The 20,880-nt window shown below is 40.4% G+C and overlaps 1 protein-coding gene across 10 annotated transcripts in view; it reads left to right on the top strand.

Moving 5' to 3' along the window:
- zmiz1a (zinc finger, MIZ-type containing 1a) overlaps nucleotides 1-20,880 on the top strand; it is a 112,862-nt gene that overhangs the window by 78,183 nt on the left and 13,799 nt on the right. For 3 of the 10 annotated variants that reach the window (XM_083540332.1, XM_083540333.1, XM_083540330.1), the window contains 6 exons: nucleotides 10,734-10,769; nucleotides 17,520-17,655; nucleotides 18,881-18,995; nucleotides 19,106-19,323; nucleotides 19,782-19,977; nucleotides 20,187-20,477. In XM_083540332.1, the coding sequence (XP_083396458.1) occupies nucleotides 10,734-10,769; nucleotides 17,520-17,655; nucleotides 18,881-18,995; nucleotides 19,106-19,323; nucleotides 19,782-19,977; nucleotides 20,187-20,477 (992 nt within the window). Of the gene's footprint in view, nucleotides 1-4,768; nucleotides 5,128-5,341; nucleotides 5,748-10,733; nucleotides 10,770-17,519; nucleotides 17,656-18,880; nucleotides 18,996-19,105; nucleotides 19,324-19,781; nucleotides 19,978-20,186; nucleotides 20,478-20,880 lie in introns of those variants that run through there. The other 7 variants (XM_083540336.1, XM_083540335.1, XM_083540334.1 and 4 more) reach the window with 5 other exon arrangements.

Raw genomic sequence — 20,880 nt, 5'->3', positions numbered from 1 at the left:
AAATAAATAAATTATTGCTTGAGAGTAGTGCTCATTTCTAACCTGACCTGCTCAAAGCCAAAGCCCAAGCTCTCCTGAAGTGTCCTGTTCATGTCCATTTGTCAAAGTGAGCTACGAACAGGCATTGGCGCAACACAGATAGATGGCGAGAGAGCACTTGGGTTGAAGTGTGTGTGTACTTCATTCGGAGAAGGCCTGACATGGCGAGGCTGTGGGGAATGAAGATAAACAGATGTTTCAGAGGAGTGCAGATTACCAGGATTGCTCGGACACTGGGAGCCTCCCAAAAACGAGTGGCTGGTTCTCTTCTGTAGATACTAAGCAGCACTGAGTATAAAGGGAGATAATATTTGACATTTATTGACGTGGATTGCACTCACGTGCCTCATAAATCCGAGAGAAGCTGTGTGGCGACTAGTGGAGTTGTTAGGATCCTTTGTGTCCTCGTAGCAGTGGGGGCATTTGGAAGCATGCTTGGAAGAAAGGGAGGGATGTAGATATGACTGGAGCTTCCCCACTCTCATGGTACAGGCATCCATCTTGGCCCTGTCACAAGGGCGTCTGCCGCTCCAGACAGGGAGACGACAGCACACAGCGGCAATAAACACTCACTCCGCCTGGCCTTTGCATCCTATCCCTATGCTCACATCCTCATTTTCTAAGTCGTACTCTGTCAGTCTGCATTTTTATTTTATTATCTCTGTCCCTCTCATACACACATTAACATACAGAACACACATGGGAACACAGTGTTTTTTGGGTTGTAGGGAGAAAGTGCAGTTCAGGCAAAAAGGCCAGTCACAGGCAGGATGGCGACAGAAGGACGGCCACCCGACACCACACACTCGAGCACTGAGCCATGCTGCTCGATCAATGCACATGCAGACAAAGATCCCCAGCCTGCTCTAACACACTCTACACACGCTGCAGATGACAAGACCATAGCTGTCCATAATTAGACTAATTCAAAAAGCTTCCAATTGACACTTTGCAGAATTGCAGTTGCGGCGCATTTGCCTTTCACCGCGTTCAATCTCTGACGTCCCTCGTTCACTGTACGCCGATTAAAATGTTATCGACAATGTCAATGTCTCCGCCTTCTTTTGGGTGATCTTTGTCACTTTGTCATTTCAAAGCTCACTGAGATACACATCAGATGGCAGCGCATCAGGGGTGTCTGAAAAGTTTGCTCGACGGTGTGATAAGATTGAGAAAGAGTGATGTGAAAAGTGCAAAAGTATACAAGCCTGCCACTGCCTATCTATCAATAATTGATCTGTACATGTGTGTGAGAGAGAGGGAGGGAGAGAGAGAAAGAGAGAGAGAAGCGCTTTGTCAGGGAGAACAGAACGTTGACCTCTCTGTCAGTAGGATTAGCCTCCTGTATTAATCTGTGATTGCCGGAGTGATCTGTCCATGGCGTATGCACGCCTGTGTGTGTGTGTGTGTCTGGATTCCGAGTTGATCTGCTTACGTGCTACAGACAGGCTCCTTACCCTGGCTTTGGTGGGCGCCCCACTGACAGGGCAAGAAGATAATTATTTTGTCTAACATCCAGCAGCAGCACTTTTGTTCATTTTGCTGAACACTTGCAGCACTCCGAGGCTTTTACCTCAACACATCTGAATGATCCTGAAATACAAACCAATGAAGTGATTCATTATTTCGCTCATCTGAGCACCTTTAAAACAGGCATATTTTACCACTGTTGTCTGTCTTTTATTTGATTTTTTTATTTTTTATTTGAACATTGTGCTGTCAGTGGTAGCAGTCAGCTGTCTTGGATCAACAGCTTGTTCTTCCCTTAGAGCATGTCATGCTGACATTTAATAGAAGTACATTAGCATAGCGAGTGACAGCTAATGTGTTTGTCTGGCAGGACGCGTCTCTCATTCGCACAACCCCTTATTCAGGCGGGCCTGCTATTGTTTACACTTTTCTCTACCAATTTCATCTCCGTAGACCCGTCTTTGCTTGCAAGCGAGAGCAAAGATAGCACTCCATTGTTCTTCTTGAGATGTTGCGACAGACTAATTGCAAGGTGCGCTCCTGGTCGAGTGTTTCTTACGTGCCTTTTGACTAGTTTTAGCAAGTGGCATAGAAGACACAGCAACTGCTTTTCCCGAAATGTTAAGAACATAACAGCTCCTCTTCGGCTTCAGTTCATCTGCATTATTCACTGTAGTTGGGTTTAAAAAAAATACAAATAAAAAAGGGACTTATTGGTTTCTAATAAGGGAAGTTTGATGTGCTAATGTTCATAACTTTTTGCACTTTTTGCTTTATTTCCACGGTTATTTCATGAATAGAGAGACATTAAATCCACAGAACCCATCGTTTTTAAACAAAGTATCTGGAAAACATTAAAAAGTGTAAGATCTCATTTTCTTATTTTACTACTATGCATCTGATTTTATTAGATTTTTTTTTTTTGCATCAAATTGGTAATTACACATCAGTCAGTGTAACATCTATGCTAATGCCAAGAGGACATTTTGATTCACTTAATATCTTTCCATAAATTGTTTACTTTCAAACTTTTCTTTTTCCCTTGAGCTTTATGAAGTTCAGATAAATGTAGCTTCCTGTTGAACTCGTAGAATATTCCAAAATATTTCCCAGGGCTGAAAGTGTTTCATGCTCAGGGAATGCTGTTGAAACTAAAATGTAATTTTTTCATAACCTAAAATTGATGACTATGTACATATTATGGAAAAAAAAAAAAAGATTTTAATGGTATAATCAATATTTTAATGCTAAGTCTGGTCTATATTAATTTTTTTAATGATTTAAGTTGTGGATGAGAAATATCTTCAAAGGTTTTTGTAGCGTACACTTTACATCTGTTTCAAATCTAAAAGTTAAAGTCTTTCTATCTTTCATTTATATTACATATTTGTAAATCAAACATCAGTGGGACACAAATGACTCCTCAAGCCGTGGAATCACAGTTTTGTTTATGGCCTGGACCTTATATTTGATCATTGTCAAGACTATGATAGAATCCCAAAGTCACCAGCTGTAAAGTTTTAAGAGGTGCTCTGTTGGCTCTTGGGGCTCTAAATGATGGCTTAACACTTAAAGAGTGGGACCAAGATTGATAGTATCCAGCATGCACCCTGGCTCCTTACAGCAGTTGGGTGAAAAATCATCCTTCTTTTAATTTTCGGCGCCCTCTGTTGCAAAGCGTGAGCTGCCATGTTAATGCACTCAGCCGTCTCCTTGAGCGATGCTTCCCACTTCTCTTTTTAGCAGCACAAAACTTGCACCACACCCGAGCTATTTCACCCCTTAATCACATTTGTTTGTGTACGTTGGGGTAAGAATAGCCTTGTTAGACTGAGCTGATTGCTAAAGAAGACGCAGTGATGAGCGTTTTGATGTTTTTGAATGAACAACTGAATGCATGTGGAAGTTAAAAAGCAGCTCCAAGTCTGCAGCAGTGAGGTGTAACTACCGTCCTCCTGTAGTGAAAATGTAAAGAATGTCAATGCTCTGCATAAGAATTCTGTCAGCATGTTGTAAATCAGCCCAACTGGAAGGCAGCGTCAAGAGAGCACCCAATCTGCCATGCCACCAGTGACAGATCGCTTTTCTCGGCCCTGTCGTATTTTACATGTCACAACCACACACACAGTTTACAGAGCTGATGTGAGTGCAAATACACAGGAAACCCAAGCCCACGGCTGTCCCTGCGGCACACGCTCGCCGCAAACCATTCTTTCTACCTTCTTTATTCAATTCACCACCCAACGATCAGAAATCCACTGCCTGGGTTTCTCTGTGTGGAGCTTTAACTCTAATGATGTGTAATTAGTAAGCTAGAATCTCTTGTGTTAGTAATGTAATCAACCCCTGCGGTGGGGAGAGGAGCAGGCTGAAATAATGAACAGGACTGGTTTTTGCCTCTAACGAGGCCTCTGTTTTGACATGTTCTTGCTCTGTCCAGCTGATGAAATCGCTCAGCAACAGTTAAACTGGAGTTCAGTCCCGATGTTGCACTTGCTGTGAAACTATCACCAGTTCAAGGTTTTAGCGCAATCAAGAAAAAAAAGGGGGAAAAAAATTTGGTCCGGTTTTGAAGGCTTATTTGCATTTGCCCAGATGTGAAGTGGCGACAATATTGTTGGAGACCTGCTCTGACTCATTGCGTTTGCAGTAAGAGTGAGAGGAAGCTCAATTTCCTGTCTGAGCCAGCTTCATCTCCTCACCTCTTTAATGTAGCCTGCAGACCTGACATGTCCTCGCATTTCTATGAATTCTTTCTCCCTGCAGAAATATAATATTTAAGAACTCAGTCTGTGAGGTCGCTCTGGTCCTGATGCTTTAATCTATAACGTCTGAACAGATGATTTCTTTTTAATTGGATGCCATTGATATGCATGATTATAACCGTTTTTTAAGGGGTTTAGCGGTGTCTAAAGCTAAACCAACAATGCAGCACTGTTTAACACTAATTCAACTCTTTATTTCTTATTTAATGGAGAATTTCTAGTGACAGCCAGAGAAAACACAGGACCTGTTTCTCACACTTATAATCAACCCTCATAATCTGAGTAATTAAAAGCAAACAATTTTAACAATCATGTCATGATGTGAGATGGTTCACTCAAGCCAGCCATCAGCCATGGACTTAATGAATCATTGTAATTTAATGTCACTAGTGCAGACAAACCCGCGTAAACTCACACCGATTAGGGAGGATTCCCCTGCCGTGGTAGCGGTAATCACTTTTTTTTTTTTTTTTTTTTTTTTTTTTTTTTAAACAAAGCTCTGACTGGATTGATTCAAGCTTGTTGTTTGGGATTTTTTCCCATCGCTCTCTCTTGTGATGCTTTGGCTATGGGCCAAGACACAGACTGTCTGCCACGTTAGGCACCATCCCCCTTTGCACGTCTGAAATGTGAGCCGCCTGCATATTTCCCTTTTGCTCCCTTCGGGGCAAAGTGGCACGCCGTGCATGTGTATCCTAGAGTGTGTATGTGTGCCTCTGCACTTGTGTGAGTGTGTGTATCTGTCCATCCATCTCGATGTGATGGGGACATTAGGCAACGGTGCAATGGATCACTAAAGAGAGAGAGAGAGTGAGAGAGAGACTGGGGACATCAGTTACACCGCACATCCAAGGTGAGAAAGGATTTGCTTCATTCTGTCTATCTTTCTGTTTCATTCTTTTGCACTCTGTCTTTTTTTTTTTCCATTTCCTTTTAACCCCTTTGAAACTAGAGAGAGCTTCCTGTTCATTTGTGGCTTTGCACTGCAGATGCTTTACAGGCATGCGGTCACTCTTCTTCAGCAGCATGTGTGTGTGTGTGTGTGTGTGTGTGTGTGTGTGTGTGTGCTGTGTGAAGTTTTGAAGAGCTTAACCTGATTCCCTGTGGCCCAGTGTCTCGGAGCATGAAGGAGCCGGTGGCAGGTACAGCAGGAGCCCATTAGCACACAGCTCCATCTGTGATTGGCTTTGCCGTGGAAATCCAGAGACCGCTTCTGAATAATTGATGTGTATCGTGCAGTCACTGGACAGACGAAAGAAGAGAGAAAACAGAGTCGTGGTGCCCTGAGAAACAGACAGACCAAGTGAAAGTGAGGGAGTGGAGCGGGGGAGAGACAGAGAGGCAAACAGGGAGGGAAGAACAGGGAAGAGATCAGAAAGCTTGAAGATTTTTCAGTTGTTTTCCAACCGCTTGAGTCCCGTTTCCAGGCGCTGTGAGGAGAATGGACTGAGGCGAGACAAAGCTTGGCCATCGGTAAGTCTGTTTGTAGTGTATCAGTAATGTCTGGAGACAGAGGTGTGTCTGTTTTTGTGTGTGTGCGCGTGTGGGCGGGTTTCAGAGTGGTACTATATCTGCATCAAGCTGCTGGTATGAGTTTAGCCTCCATGGGGCTCCAGAGGGTTTTCCCACTGTGCCTTTAACTAATGGAACCCGAGTTGTAAAGCGTGACTGGAGATTCCAGTGCTGAGACTGACATGTGCTGTAACAGATGACTAGATTTGACCCACCTCCTGCTCACATACTGAGAGAGAAGGTCCGATTGGGCTTGATTATTTCTTGAAAAGAGCTGACCTACTTGAGGCGGGTTTTTTTTGGCAGTCCTTTAGCAGTTTGACACGAGCCATGCGACAGCTCGGCTCCAACTGCTCGCCCAATTACACAGAGGAGCCCGGGATGCTCTAAGAACTCGACTGCACGTCTATACTCTGTAGCCTAGCAGATGCGTGGTCATTTCTTTACCAAAGAGCAAGTTGTTTTTGAGGCAGCCAGGACCTAAAGGCCATTTTTTCTTTGCACTTACTGTTTGTTTGGATCTTACATGTGACGCACGCATTCTGTCCGCCTTTTGAAAATTTGATTTTGCACATACTTTTTTCAATACACCAGAAAACTACTTGTTACACCCCAAGCAAGTTGAGCTGCTCTGAGTATGAGAGACTTCCTGTATTTCGAAAGTTGAGTAACAGATGTTTTGCCACAAGTGAAATGAAAAGGCAAGGGGGTGGTTATGTTTGCTGATCAGTTTTTTCTGTGCTTGGGGAAACCATAACAGAATGATGCTCGTGTTACACAATGTATGGGAGTTAAAATTTGAAAAGATTTGTAGCAAGGAGAGGAGGGAGGAAGCCAGTCATGACCATGGCCTGGGTCCAGGTTTCTCCTACTAGTTTGAGCTCCAACAACAGTGGTGTTGTAGTTCAGACTGGCAAATGTCTCCTTTGTTGTGCTGTTTGTACTAAGGCAGAGCTGACACAGGGTGTTATTATCTCGGTCATGTACAGTAGGATCTATGATACTTGATAGTTAAATCATTATATATTAAGATTCCATTATCTAAAAAAAAAAATTTGTATATATAGACCAACACTGTGTGCACATACTGCGTTGTAAAACTGTTCAGACTCCATGCATAATTTATTCATTAGCATGTGTTTTTAAGTGTCGTTATTTCTTAATGGCCAAAGAATTGAGTCAGTATAGTTTGGTAGGCATCATGCATCATCATTAGTACAAGCTTCCAGTAAATATATTCAGCATAATGAGATCTTGTCTGGAGAATAATCTTATATCAAATATTATGAATGCCAAATTTGTAACAGATGAAATCATATTATTTTTGGTAGGCTGCTCAGGATTTTTAGACCAATCTAGTGACAGTATTTTTTTTTTATTAAGCTGCATTCACCACAGTTCATTATATGTAATATAATGTAAGAATATATGTAAAAATTTGAAAACATTCAAACTGAACCTGTGAATTGATTTTAAATTTCACATATAAGGCAGTCATGATGTGGACAAGACTTCAGAGACAACAAATAGTATAGTAGTTGCCCATATTTATAGAGTATACATATATGAATATATGTGCACTAATCATTATAATGGCACTAAAAAAGTTGTTTTTAGTAAACCTTTCAAGTTTACAAGTTCTGCTCCAATAATGAAAAGAGCGTAATTGGCAAAAAAAAAAAAAAAAAAAAAAGGCAGTTGAACTATGTGACCTTCTAAAGAAAGACCACCTAATAGAACTGTAAACCGCTGTAAAATCTCATTTATAGAAACAGTTTAGCCGTTGGCATGCAGCACATAAGTCGTACAACAATCTAAGTGTTTTTAGTACTTCTTCCTCATAACATCTAAGGGAGTTTTTCCTCGCCACAGTCGCCATGGCTGCTCATCAGGGATAAATGCACACCATTCACTCTTAAAATTCTGTAAAGCTGCTTTGAGACAATATCTGTTGTGAAAAGCGCTATAGAAATAAACTTGACAAACTTGACATTAGTACTATCAAACTGTGTGAACTCTTTTTAATGTAGTGTTGAATGCGTGTGAATTGTAACAGACAAAAACGGTGAAATGCATTGTGGTTTTCTATATTCAGGATCCCGCTGTTGACATTGCCACGAGTGACATTGCCTCCTTGGTGCGGTGCGGTTAATAGCTCTGCTTTTCTGGAGCTTGTTTGTAGACAGTGATATAATCAGCTCTCACACAGACCATTCACACAGCATGAGCATTTAGCTATACAGGATATTTCTGGGACATAAAAAGTAGTGAATTTAATGCAGTTCATTCAAATTTGCTGAGGTAGAAATTAGCATATGTGCCAATCCTGCCAAATCTCCCTGACTGTGTTTTTCTTTTTGTTATTGTAACCTCTTACATGCAGCTAACTATATATTGAGCTACACGAGTCACAACATCAGACTGAAACACTGTTTTGTGTATTCGGTTGATAGCTATTTTCTTCTTATATTTTTTTACTCCTTTTTTTTTTGTAATTCGTGTCAGTCGCATTATTTTAAGGCCATGCTCTATGCTAACAGTGACATTTCAAAGCTTCCTAGCCAAACCATTGTTACATAGTTGTATGATTATATGTTACTTGAATAAAATGGATTTGCTTTATTATATTAGGATCAGGTCAGTAGTGTACAAGAATCGAGAAATCTGAATCGCTGAATTTTTTTTCGCAGACACTCTTTTTTTTTTTTAGCAGTGCACTCTTAGACGACTGTTAGAAATATCACAGTTGCTAATAGATATGGAATCAGTTTTAAAAGATGCCTTGACTAGAGACTCCAATAATTGTCATGAGGTAAAACAAATAAGCAGAAGTTTTTGATGTACAGTACATTAAATACAAAAGGATGATTATGTGGTTAGCTGGCTATAAGGAAAGTGGTAGTTTAGTGGTAAATCCATTGAACTTCTGATCAGAAGGTTGTCGGTCAAATCCTAGCACCAAACTGCCTTGCGCAAGGCCCCTAACCCTTAACTGCTTAGTTGTCTGAATCCAATCATTTAAAGTGATAAATAAGGGCATGTGCCAAATGCTGTAAATAAAAAGCTAGCATTCTACTAACTAGCTGGTTAGTGAGTATCCTACAGCAAAGCACTTTTTATGATTAGTGTCGATGTACTCAGCCATATGATGTAGTCTTTATACAGTATATATGGATTGCAAGGATTCTATTAACTGGTACTAGGTGAAATATAAGTAATTCACATTCGAGTTACATTTGCTTATTTTGCTCAATTTGGCTGACACGTTTATCTAAAGAGACTTATATTTAGACATTGCACAAATGAACAATTAAGGCTTAAGGGTCATGCTTAAGGACACAAATGTGGCCACTTGGCAGTGATGGGATATAAACCCACACTTTTCTGATTGGTAGCATGAAGCCTTAGCCACTGAGATGCCTCTGCCTGGCTAATAGAAAATTACAAATACGATGATGCCAATATAATCTCAAATACGTATTAGACTTATATTTTATGTGTAGTACTAAAAGAGCTTTTAAATGGTAATAAAAAGAACATATGATTTTATAGCATTTTGCTATGCCTAAGTAATGATTAGGGATGCTGTCTCTTGTTTGAATTAAATTAGAAAAAATCTGATTTTGTAATTTACAACCATTTTAACGAGGTATTTATTTAAATAATTTTGCTGAAGGGATTATAAACTATTTATTAGAAACAAATGTTTGTAAAAAATGTATGCCTATACACATAAAGACGAAAAAGCTTGTATAAAATACATATTTACACTAAAGAACTAATTTTCTGAAATTGATCTATGAAAGTTTTTTTTTCACTCAGCTAGGTTGTTTTGAAACTAGAAGGGGATTTGTCATATTGAAGTTGAGAGAAATATATAAACAGGAAGTGTGTTCAAAAACATGTCTTATGCTGTGCTTATGGACAAGAACTCCCTAGTACAAGAGCTCCAATACTCATTTAGGAGAAAATATATATCATGTCACAGATTTTTCTTCTTTTGTTAAAACCAGTATCAGATTTTTTTAAATGTCAAAAGCAGTTGATGCAGTCCGTATACAAAAAAAACCAAGATCTAAGCTCAGGCATTTGACATGCATTGTGGCTTTGATGTCACAACCATGAACAAATTTACCTATGACTGTACTGTAAAGTGTTAGAATGCTATTGCTGGATGAAGATGTCTCTTTAATTCAATGTTCATACTGTGTAGTCATTAACAGATAAAACATCGGGGAGAGACGAGCTATTTATGGATTGCAGCAGTGACTTTTTGGCACGTCTTTGCTGTGTTCCAGCAGTTCTAGCTGAAAAGTGCTGAGCAAACAGTTTAACAGACCTAAAAACCCTCAGGGACATCAGAAAAGATCAACTTCAGCCACTGCTTTCTTATGTCTCGATGGTTTGAAAGGCTTGGCAGAGATTAACAACCAGAAACAGCATAACATTTAGACATTTCTCTACATCTTCAGTATGTAGAGATATGATAAACATGAGGAATTCAGCTGGCTCTGGTTCATGCTTGCACATTAATTTATATAGACTAGGAAAGGAATGCTACATCTGTAAAAGATTTAATAGAATACATCAAACTCAAAACAAGGCAAATATATGTTTTTAGTTATATGTAGGTCATTTAACACTGGTAATTTGTGATTAGAATGTCTATATATATATATATATATATATATATATATATATATATATATATATATATATATATATTTTGGGCTTTTTTTTATGGCTGATCAAATCCTGCATTCCTGCACACAACTGTTTAAGTGCTGCTTCCAGACTATGACAGTTAGACTAAGACTAATGACTAAGAGCCATTCATGCTTCATCAAGCCACTCATCTGAAAATTGATTTTTTTTGTTAATGTTGCATTGTTTGTGTTGACGTTTTCTTTGCCCCCATGAGTAAAATGTTGAATTTGAACCCTACAGAAACCACCACCTGCAGGAGATGTCAAAGTGACTCAGGTACTCTTCTGTGTTCTAGCTTCATTTGGTTTGTGTGACACATCCAGTGGAGAGCTCGTTCTCTCTCTGTTCCTCTTTCGCTCTCCCCCCGCCATTGTCACCATAGACATTCATTCTGTTTATTGTTTTTTTTGTTTGTTTTGTTTTGTTTTTGTTTTTTTCATCTGTGAGCAGTCACAGGAGCTGAGTCACAGTGACACAGACGCTTTCGATGTGCTTCCTCTCGCGGGGGTGTGTGTGGCTCGTTGGCTGCTAAATAGGCATCCATAACTGTATCACAGAAGCATGTGCTGCTCAGTTATGTTTTTTATCATATTTTCAAAGTGTGCTCTGCACTCACTTAATACTGCAGAACAAGGAAAAGCTTTTTCAGACTGTGCCAGTCATTGCCAATTGCCTCTTTATTTCCTTATTTTATTACATATTACTACGTATGTGTAAGCAATACCTTCATCTGTGTGTCCTTCACTTCTGGGGCTGGCCTCTGTGTTGTTAATGCCTTTTTGTGAGTAATCCTTATTTCATTCATTGCACTTGCTTTTGTAGATACAATACAGTCTGATATGTTTTAGTCAGTTCACTCCGGCAGCTTAAATATTATATCTGCATTGACAGAAATCCTTGTATTTGCACTGTTTTGACTGCACACTAAATAGCCTCAGTGTACGACCTTGGTTAGTAGAGATGTAACAGAATATAAATGTTATCATTGTGCTCTAGAAAGAAGGTGTACAGATAGGAGGTGCACTTTTTTTCTGTCTCATTTAAATGACATCTTTATTTACAACCTGCTCCTGGTTTAGGCTATTAATTGACCAGAATTTTGGTTATACTATAATCAATTAAATAAAATCAAAGGCAGGAATAAACCACAATAATACACCGGTGAGTGTAATTATTATATGACTGTTTCTGTATCGGAATATAGATATGCATATCAATATTTGGAGGACTGAACAACATTATTTGTATATTGATACAAATTGTGGTATTAAATCCTTAGCTCTTGTGTGGTTAAAACTTCAGGATTGCAGTAGGTTTACAGTGTGTACAGCTCACCTGCTGTGTGTGTACAGATGTGTCCTGAGCCTTTACATCAGAGGTAGGGGAGGCCACCATTTGACTCACTAGAATCGGTCAGGGTTTAATAGGTCCCGCAGCATGCATGCAGCCTGCACTCAGGATCAGTTGTAGCTGTAATTGGTATGTAGGCTTCCCTCATAAGGTAGGACCTGCACGGTGTCATTAGATAATAGCAGAGTTCAGGTGGAAGCACACTCCTTCTGCACCTTCATACACTAAATAACATCTCTGTGCAGTTCTCATCCAGATTCCAGAATGATCTTTGTATTTAACAAGATGGAGGGAAGTATTGTGGACGTAAATGGATGCGAGATGTATACTGTATGTTTGTGATATAAATATACATACTGCTTTTGGTGTAATGGGACAGAGGTGGCTTTCTGGTGTGAATTATCCACATAGATATTTGGTGACAGATACTGGTTGCACATATCTAACCACAAAATTACAGTATTTTATTTAAAAATCAAAAGAAAAATCCATATTTTCCCTGTCAGTGATAAGTGTTTTAATAGCCTGGTATTACAGCTTTAAATACTTTGGCAATTCTTTCGAACAGCTTGCACTTTTTGCATAAGAACAGATTGAACATTTTAGACTGAAACAAATATTGTATACGTATTTCATTTCCAAACAACTTAAATAGGATACTAGGCTTCAACTTTTCTTGTACTTATATTTTGTGTATTCACCACATTGTTGTTTGTTTTGTTTGCATTCACTTCTGTACTTATGCACTGTGACATATTACCAACATTACCTGCAATGTGAGTTGTCTGTATATAATAAGACTGTTCAGAAATTATAATAATAATTATAATGATGAGTATTATTATTATTATCATTATTATTATTATATCCATTAGCTGGCAGAGTGAAGGGTTTGAATGATGACAATGTAAGGCAGGAAGTAACCTGTTCTATAGTGTCATGTGGATATGACAAGACAACGCGACATGATGGCCTTTAAACATTCACCAGCATGACAGCCATGCGGATTGAGCAATAATAACCTCACCACGCAGACAGAGACTGAAAAAGCAGAGGAATTAAAGTAGAGCAAAGGAAATGCGATAGAGGATTACAGAAAATGGGGTTAAATATTGTTTCAATTTTGGAAGATACTGATTTGGGTCATGCATTCTGGAATAATAATGCCCATTGTGTAGATCGAGAAGAAATGTAATTGTTTAGAAGATTTAAGACTAAACTAACACACGATCATTCCCTGGGAACAGCTTTACTTTTCAAAATAAAATTGCCCTTTAGACATGCAAACCTTGAGCTAATAATATAACAGAAATCCTTCATCAGAACAAATTAACATGCAGATCGGCCTCGTTGAAGAGTTTCTATCCAAAACATTATCACTTCATAATTCTCACCACTCTTAATAATCAAATCTTCTTTTCCTACAGCCTGCCCCTTCACATGCGGAGATGTAATACATTCAATGAATAAGTAATGGAAAAGACGAGGGCACTGTGCTGTGCTTGGCACAGTGGGCTGCCTGCTTGGGCCAGGCAGAAATCTGCTATCTGATAAGGCCAGACTGTGATTATAGAGTCAAGTGGAGTTCTACACTTTGATGGCTTTGTTCGTTCTGGCCTTTCTCCATTACACCACTGCCTATTTGTTGCAATCTCCATTTTATTAGTGATGGAAAGGCTTTGTCCTACTTAAAAAATCTCATAAAAAGGCGATGGTTAAGACGTGGTGCAGGAATGGGGGGGCAAGACCTATGGGGTGAGCACACATATTTTGAACAGATTTGAGGTCTATTTGTGTTACCAGGGTAACAAACACCACTGGAGACCCGCATGTTAGAGGATTTACCATGATCTGCAGGAGGGATTGATGGGCATCAGTTCTCTTACCCCCAAAATGAAGCTAAAAGGGGATAGATTGAGGGGGAAATGAGACACTAAGAGTGGTCATGTCTGAAATGTCTAGCCTGTTTGCCAGCTTTCTGGTGGGCCACGGACTGTTGTCCACTGGACGACTGAGTGATCTGATATACTAGGATCAGCAGAGCTTGTTTCCTAAGAGCCAGACTATGATTATGACATTTGCATTTACAACGCTTAGCAGATGATCTTATCCAGAGCAACTTACAGAAGTGCACTGATGTCTTTTTTTTAGGAACACATCTTAATGTGCTAATAAGAAAAGTTTACGGCCAAGGAATACTATTAGGAATACTATAGGAATACTATTACATGTTAAACATGTAACATGAAGGGTAATAACATGAAGAGGTACATATATTATTAGTTAATAAGATGTGTAGACTTGGTGCTTGTTAGGATGTGTATCATTTGAATGTAGGTCAGACCTGAAAATGAATTCAGAATTTGAATTCTCTTAGTTTTGCAACATATTTTTCAGTACAGCAATCTGCTCTATGATAATTCAAAGCCCACTGGTCTCTCATGAAAAGCTGTCAGGGTTCCTAAAGTTATCAGTGCTTGTAATGTCATCTTAATTATAGTACATTTTTTCACAGTATTAAATTGTAAATATAATTGAATTGAATTTCTGAACTATAACTTGCACCCAGTGTCAGGGGATGTGTATTCTTGATTTGTACGCTAGATCTTATAACCGTGGCATGTTTTCCTGCTGCTGATTGTTAGCTTTGATATATTTGGTGTACCTTTGAAGTGTCCGAACACCAAAGCTGTAGCACAGAATGGCGCGATGTTGGCTATGAACTAAACCCGGCCATTAACGCTTTTCACAGGACTCACAGATTTGTGGCATTTTGCAGTTGTTGACTCCTTTATGTATTAAATGAAAACTAAACGTAATGAAGGGTGCATTTTCTTTTTATAGCTTTCCAGAATATGGCGTTATACCTAACCCTGCTTCTGCCTCACCAAGGCAATTACTGTACTGTAAATTTTGGAGAAAAAGGGTATTACCGAAAACGGTTGTTTGCATTGGTAGATCACAATCCTTCAACTTGTATTAGATTGTAAGACTTCTGGACATTTTACGCTAGTCTATCATGAGCTGTTGACTGCTGCTGGATAATTTAGTGTTAGTAGAGGCTCAGCACTGGATGATTGGAGCTCGCCTGGCCCAGTGGAAGCCCTGCTGTGTGTCTGCTGCCTCTGCCTCCTTCTGCGTCTGTCTCTGGCTAAAGCGTGCCATTGTGTGCCAACCCTGGCATCCTGTTCTCCATCACCATGCTGCAGACCGACACAAAGCCAGAACACACATACACATTATTCTACTACAGTCTGTAGAGGCAGTACAGTCTAGCTCATCATACCTAGCTTTCGCCCTAACCCACCCACAGCACCATGCTGCTTGCTGTCATTAACTTAACATAGAACCATTGAAAGCGAGAACACTTCTGTTCTGCAGGCTGCCAAAAATGCCAGAAAAGAGTGCCTTAGTACTCCTGTGACAGAGCTATATCGCCCACTGCCAACTCGCCCAACACCCAATCCACAGCTAACATCGGATGGAGCAGGTGTCTGTGGCAGAAAGAGGGAGGGATAGAACAGTACAGGGAGAAGGATGAGAAGAAAATAGAGGCAGAACTGGGTGTGTTTATGGGAGACGTGGTTAAAGCAGAATTACTAACTGGAGGGAATGTCACCACACCGATCAAAACATAGGAGATGTAGTAGGAACAAATAGAAGGCTATTTAAAAACGAAGATGTTTTTGCTTGATGATTGCTGCTAAAGTTGCTCTTGTGTTAAAGCTAAGTACAGATTGTTTTTCTGTGTTTATTTTTTTCCTTTGCACCTAATGCACAGCCTGGATAGCAGTCATGAGTGCTCTTCTCTTTGTTAGGTGTAGGAGGAGTGCTAGCAGGGGACTTCAGAGAGGAATTGGCAGGCAGTGGCTGGCTGTAACCTGTCATATGAGTTCTAAGTTGGTCTTTTGTGAGAAAATAGCAGTTGCCAGCATGCAGAGGTGGTGATTTAGCGCGGAGATAAGCTCTCCATAATGGCAGGGTGGAATAATTCCCATTTAAATAGGTGGGTGATTCCAGCCTCTTGCTCCGAGCCTGCTGCGACGGCTTTTCATGCCTGTCGTGTAGTGAGCCGCACTCGCTTTCAAATACGGCTCTTTGATATGTGTACCGATACACGACCTTACTGTAATTGTATGTTTTATAACCCAGACAGACAAGAGACAGACGTCGGTAGAACAACGAATAACACGAGTTGCTGGAAATGTAATGAATAACGGTGCGCACAAGGGATCGCGTGTCTTTCAAAGAGGTGTGCACACCGTGTGTGATAAAGCCGAGATGTTGGTGAAAATGTGTTCTGTGCACACGGGTCTTTTCTGCTTGTCAGACGCGTGTTTGCTCGTTTACATTCTCCAAGCATTAAAGGCACTGGAGACAGCTGAGCAGTCTTATTAGTCATTACTGGCTGATCGATACAGGGAGGAAAGAGCTAAAGCAGACGTCTGTCTCTGTGCACCAAAGAGAGAGCGAGAGAGAGAGAGACAGAGACAGAGAGAGCATGCACTCAGCTCAGAGAGCGCTGCAGTCTCCCAGACAAGGAGAAAAAGACTCTTTAACACCACCCTTTGTGTCGAAATAAGCACACAGGGCATTTTTTATTCTCTATCCACTGTCTCTGTGGTGGGGTCTAGGGAAGAAAGAGGGCTATTGTTCCAGGGAATAAACTCATTTTGTATTAAAGGAAATATTTCATGCCTCTGCCTCGCACCGTCTTTTTGATGGTGGAGAGAAGACTGCACTGGTGAGGCAGTTCATGGCTGTTATTTATGCTGTATCTGGTAGCTGAGTGGTCCTGTATTGGACAGCATAGATCGCTTATATTTTCTCATTTCCCCCATTTCACTGCACACAGGTGCTGAATAAACACAGAGAGAGAGAGAGAGAGAGAGAGAGAGAGAGAGAGAGAGAGAGAGAGAGCGAGAGAGAGAGAGAGAGAAAGAGCACTTAAAGCACTTATTTGAGTCAGAGATATAGAGAAAGACAAACAGTGAACTGTTGCCGTGACATGATTCAGTATTCCCAGTACCTCGGTCTTCTCTCTCTTCCTCTCCTGCTTTTTCATCCTCCCACCACAAGAAGACAAGAGCAGTCTTTTGTAGTAGGATCACTGCTTACAATGCGCTGCAGATGAAAAGCATATGATCCTGAGAGAGGCCGGAATGACTCGAAATGCTTGGGAAAAATGCAGGACTGCAGAGTCCTCCTGTGGTAAAGGCTTAAACTGCAGCTTGCAATTGAAAGAGGATGTTTTTGTCAGTGAAGGTTAAGGCGAGATGCTGATGTGTTATTGCATTGCAGTCTCGCTGAATTACTGTAGGCATTTTTTCTCCAGCATGGTGTTGCTTGTCATTTATCAAATCCCTTGACTAAAATGTATAATTTATCAACTGTAGGTGAAAATTTTATTTTTGGAAACAGAAATAAACAACTCAAATCAGGGTAGTGAATGTAGATTATATAAATGAAGAACAAAGCACATTGCAAGTCTTATATTCCAATATCATATTATGGTTCATGCGCCTTTCAATCTGTAGACTCATTATCTCTCTTCTCTCTCTCTCTCTCTCTCTCTCTCTCTCTCTCTCTCTCTCTCTCTCTCTCTCTCTCTCTCTCTCTCTCTCTCTCTCTCTCTCTCTCTCTCTCTCTCTCTCTCTCTCTCTCTCTCTCTTTTAGCACTGCTGTCATCCTGGTGCGAGGAGCTCGGTCGGCTCCTCCTGCTGCGGCACCAGAAGAATCGGCAAAACGAACCCCAGGGCAAAGTGCCTATGCAGCCACCCATGAACTCTATGAAGCCCTCGCTCTCCCACGGGTCAGTATTAACACTCTTGAAATCTAGTCTGTCCCTCACTAGACCTTTCTCAAAAACTATAATGACCACTCTCTTATAACATTAAGCTTAATGATGTTCTGTTCATGCTTTAACAATAGATATCCTATTTGACTTCTCTTCAAAATTGATAGCAATATACTTGTAAAATAAGATGTATAATGTTAGTTATACTTAGGGTCTGTTTATGATTAGCATCAGAAAAACTTTTATGGAACTGGGACAGTGGGAACACTATGTTAATGCTAAGGTTCTGCTAAATTTAATCTCAGAACAGCCAGAACCGTACTGTAGGGCCATTGAGCAAGACCTTTAAACCCAACTGAAGAGCAATAATCCTTGGATTGGATTTTGGCTCTTTTCTAAGTTGCTTTGGATACAAGCATCAGATGAATGAATAAATGTAAATAAATGTAAATGACATACGCAAAATCTCTTCACAAACTTGGGGATGGGAGGTGTGTGTGCACAGGTGTGAATGCAAATTATAGTAGGTGGTAAAGCAACAGCAGCTAAAGTCATCTCTTTGTTACCTATTTACAACATCTAGTCACTTTTATTTCACTTTGTTCCTCTTTAAGTGAAATGTAATTAATATATTTGGACACTGCTTACAGTGAACATCTACAATAAATAGAAATGATCTAAATAATATAAGCTAAAGAGGTTTCTTTTTTTATTGAAGGCCTGTTGTTACCACCTCTTGCCTCTACCTCATCTTTTCCAAGACACCCACAGTCAAAGTTTTGTCAGACATGCTGCGTAAACATTGCATCATTGTAAGATGACTTAGATAGCTTGCAAACTCAAAACTCCCCAAGATCAAGAAAACATTTGATGATATCCCACCTTGCTTTAAACGTTTATCTGTGTAAGTCTGTAAAGAACTTGGGGTAGTAGAATTGTTTGTTGATACAATGCCTAAAGGCCTCTGGGGCATCTAAGCAGAAGGGGAACGCTGGCTCAATGAAGTTATGTTTAATAGAACATTCTGTACTCATGACCTGAGCTGTGATTGGTTGCCAAGGAAGTCTCCCTGGTGGATCTTACATCTTTGGTTCCATGAGAAACAATGTTCTCTATTAAATAGGGAATTCTTACTGAAAGTCAAGACCCATACATGGCCTATTGTTGCTCCAGACCCTGCTGCATAGAGCTAGGAAGTTGTTTTTATTTCATGCGGCTGATGGTTTTGCTTTGTTTACAGTGATGGGTCCTTTCCGTACGACTCTGTTCCCTGGCAGCAGAATGCCAGCCAGGCCCCAGGCTCACTGTCAGTAGTGACGACTGTATGGGGGGTGACCAATACATCACAAAGTCAGGTGAGAGGCACAATATACGCTAATGTATCCAGTGCTCCTACTTGAATATCTTTGGTATTCTTTAAATATCAATGGCAACTGAAGGTTTGCTCCTGCTGTCACTAAAATAGGTATTGGGCAACCCCATGGTTAACACCAACAACCCCATGAACCCTGGAGGCAATGGAATTGTGTCTGGCATGTCGGCCAACAACCCAGGGCTGAACTCCCCTCAGTTTCCTGGCCAACAGCAGCAGTTCTCAGCTAAAGGTGGCTCCACCCAAGCCTACATGCAGCAGAGCATGTACGGGCGAGCAGGGCATCCTGGAGCTGGAGGATTCAGTGGGAGGTGAGAGTTGAAAAGACAAATCAGCACACGGGAATGAAACACGTTGGCGGAAAGGATACTACAAAAAAGAGAAGACTCTCCTTGCCCCATTCTGTGAGAAATTCAATAAACGTGGCAATGAAGCTTCCATTAGTGACATTTGATATTTTATTTCAATGCCAAGCCAACACTTAGCTCAGAGATGTTAGTCTTCCAGGAGTTTTCTCAAAAGAGATGATATCACCTTCCCATAGTGCCAAGCTGAGAAAGAGCAAGAGCGAGAATAGTGATTAAGGATGTATCTAGAAATCCAGCAGAGTCAATGATGTCAGTTTTTTAAACAAGCAGAAAGAATTATTTGTTTAATTGCCTTTATAGTTGATGTATAAGCTATTGAAATCTTGCCACAGATACCCAAAATGTATATTAAGAAGATCATTAGGATGGGATATTAAGTTTTTTTGTGTTTGTGTTTGTAGTTACCCTGGTGTTCCGAATGCTCCTGGTGGGATAGGTATGCCCCCTCACACTCGGCCTCCATCCGACTTTACCCAGCCTGCTGCTGCCGCCGCTGCTGCTGCTGTTGCCGCCGCTGCTGCCACCGCAACAGCAACTGCCACGGCAACTGTCGCTGCCCTGCAGGAAACCAATAAGGACATGAACCAGTATGGACAGGTGAGTAATGCACTTTCAGTCAGATTAAAACCATGACATTGATTCCCTTGCCGGCTTATTGACAGATACCCTTAAAAGTACAACAGGTGTGTGACTTGGCGCATATTGTAAGAATAGGATAAAAAATACAGTATAACTAAAAATACATACAGATTGGAAAGTATTTTTGATTTTTGTATGGGCGTAATTGTAATGCTTGTTTTCTCCAGATGTGCTCATCGTTTCAGATGGGCCCTGCACAGGGCTATAACAGCCAGTTTATGAACCAGCCTGGACCCCGTGGCCCACCAGCCATGGCAGGAGGCATGAACCCAGCTGGCATGGGTGCTGGTATGAACAGTTCAAATATCAGTGGCCCACCAATGGGACTGAACCAACCTCGAGCACCAGGAATGGGGCCGTTTGGGGCTCATGGCCAAAGGATGCCTCAGCAAGGATATCCAGGCCCTAGACCTCAGTCCATGCCAATGCAGGGTACAAAGAGGCCCTATCCTGGAGAGGTAATAAATTACACTCCTTTTATGGTTATTATTTGGTGATGATTGGCAGTTTGACCAAAGCTATCATAAAAGTTTTTATAATACATAATATATTATCGATAAATACAACCCAATGCATAATACACTATATACATGAAATGTTGTAAATACCTGCCTATAAGATTCTATGTATTTTTGTATGTATATTGGATTAGATTAGATTAGATTAGATGTAACTTTATTGTAATTGTGCAAGGTACATGTACAGAGCCAATGAAATGCAGTTAGCATCTAACCAGAAGTGCATAAGTGGCTTATTTAAAACAAATAACAGTAAGGTAAATATAAGGTCCATGTGTACAGGGATAAGGGCGATTAATTTACAAAAGGTGCAGTAGGTAATAATATATAGTATATATAGTAA

This window comes from Silurus aristotelis, assembly GCF_946808225.1.
Source record: "Silurus aristotelis genome assembly, chromosome: 4".
NCBI classification, from domain to species: Eukaryota; Metazoa; Chordata; class Actinopteri; order Siluriformes; family Siluridae; genus Silurus; species Silurus aristotelis.
Note: the sequence above shows the minus strand (reverse complement) of the source record. Positions and strands in the feature narration are given on the sequence as shown.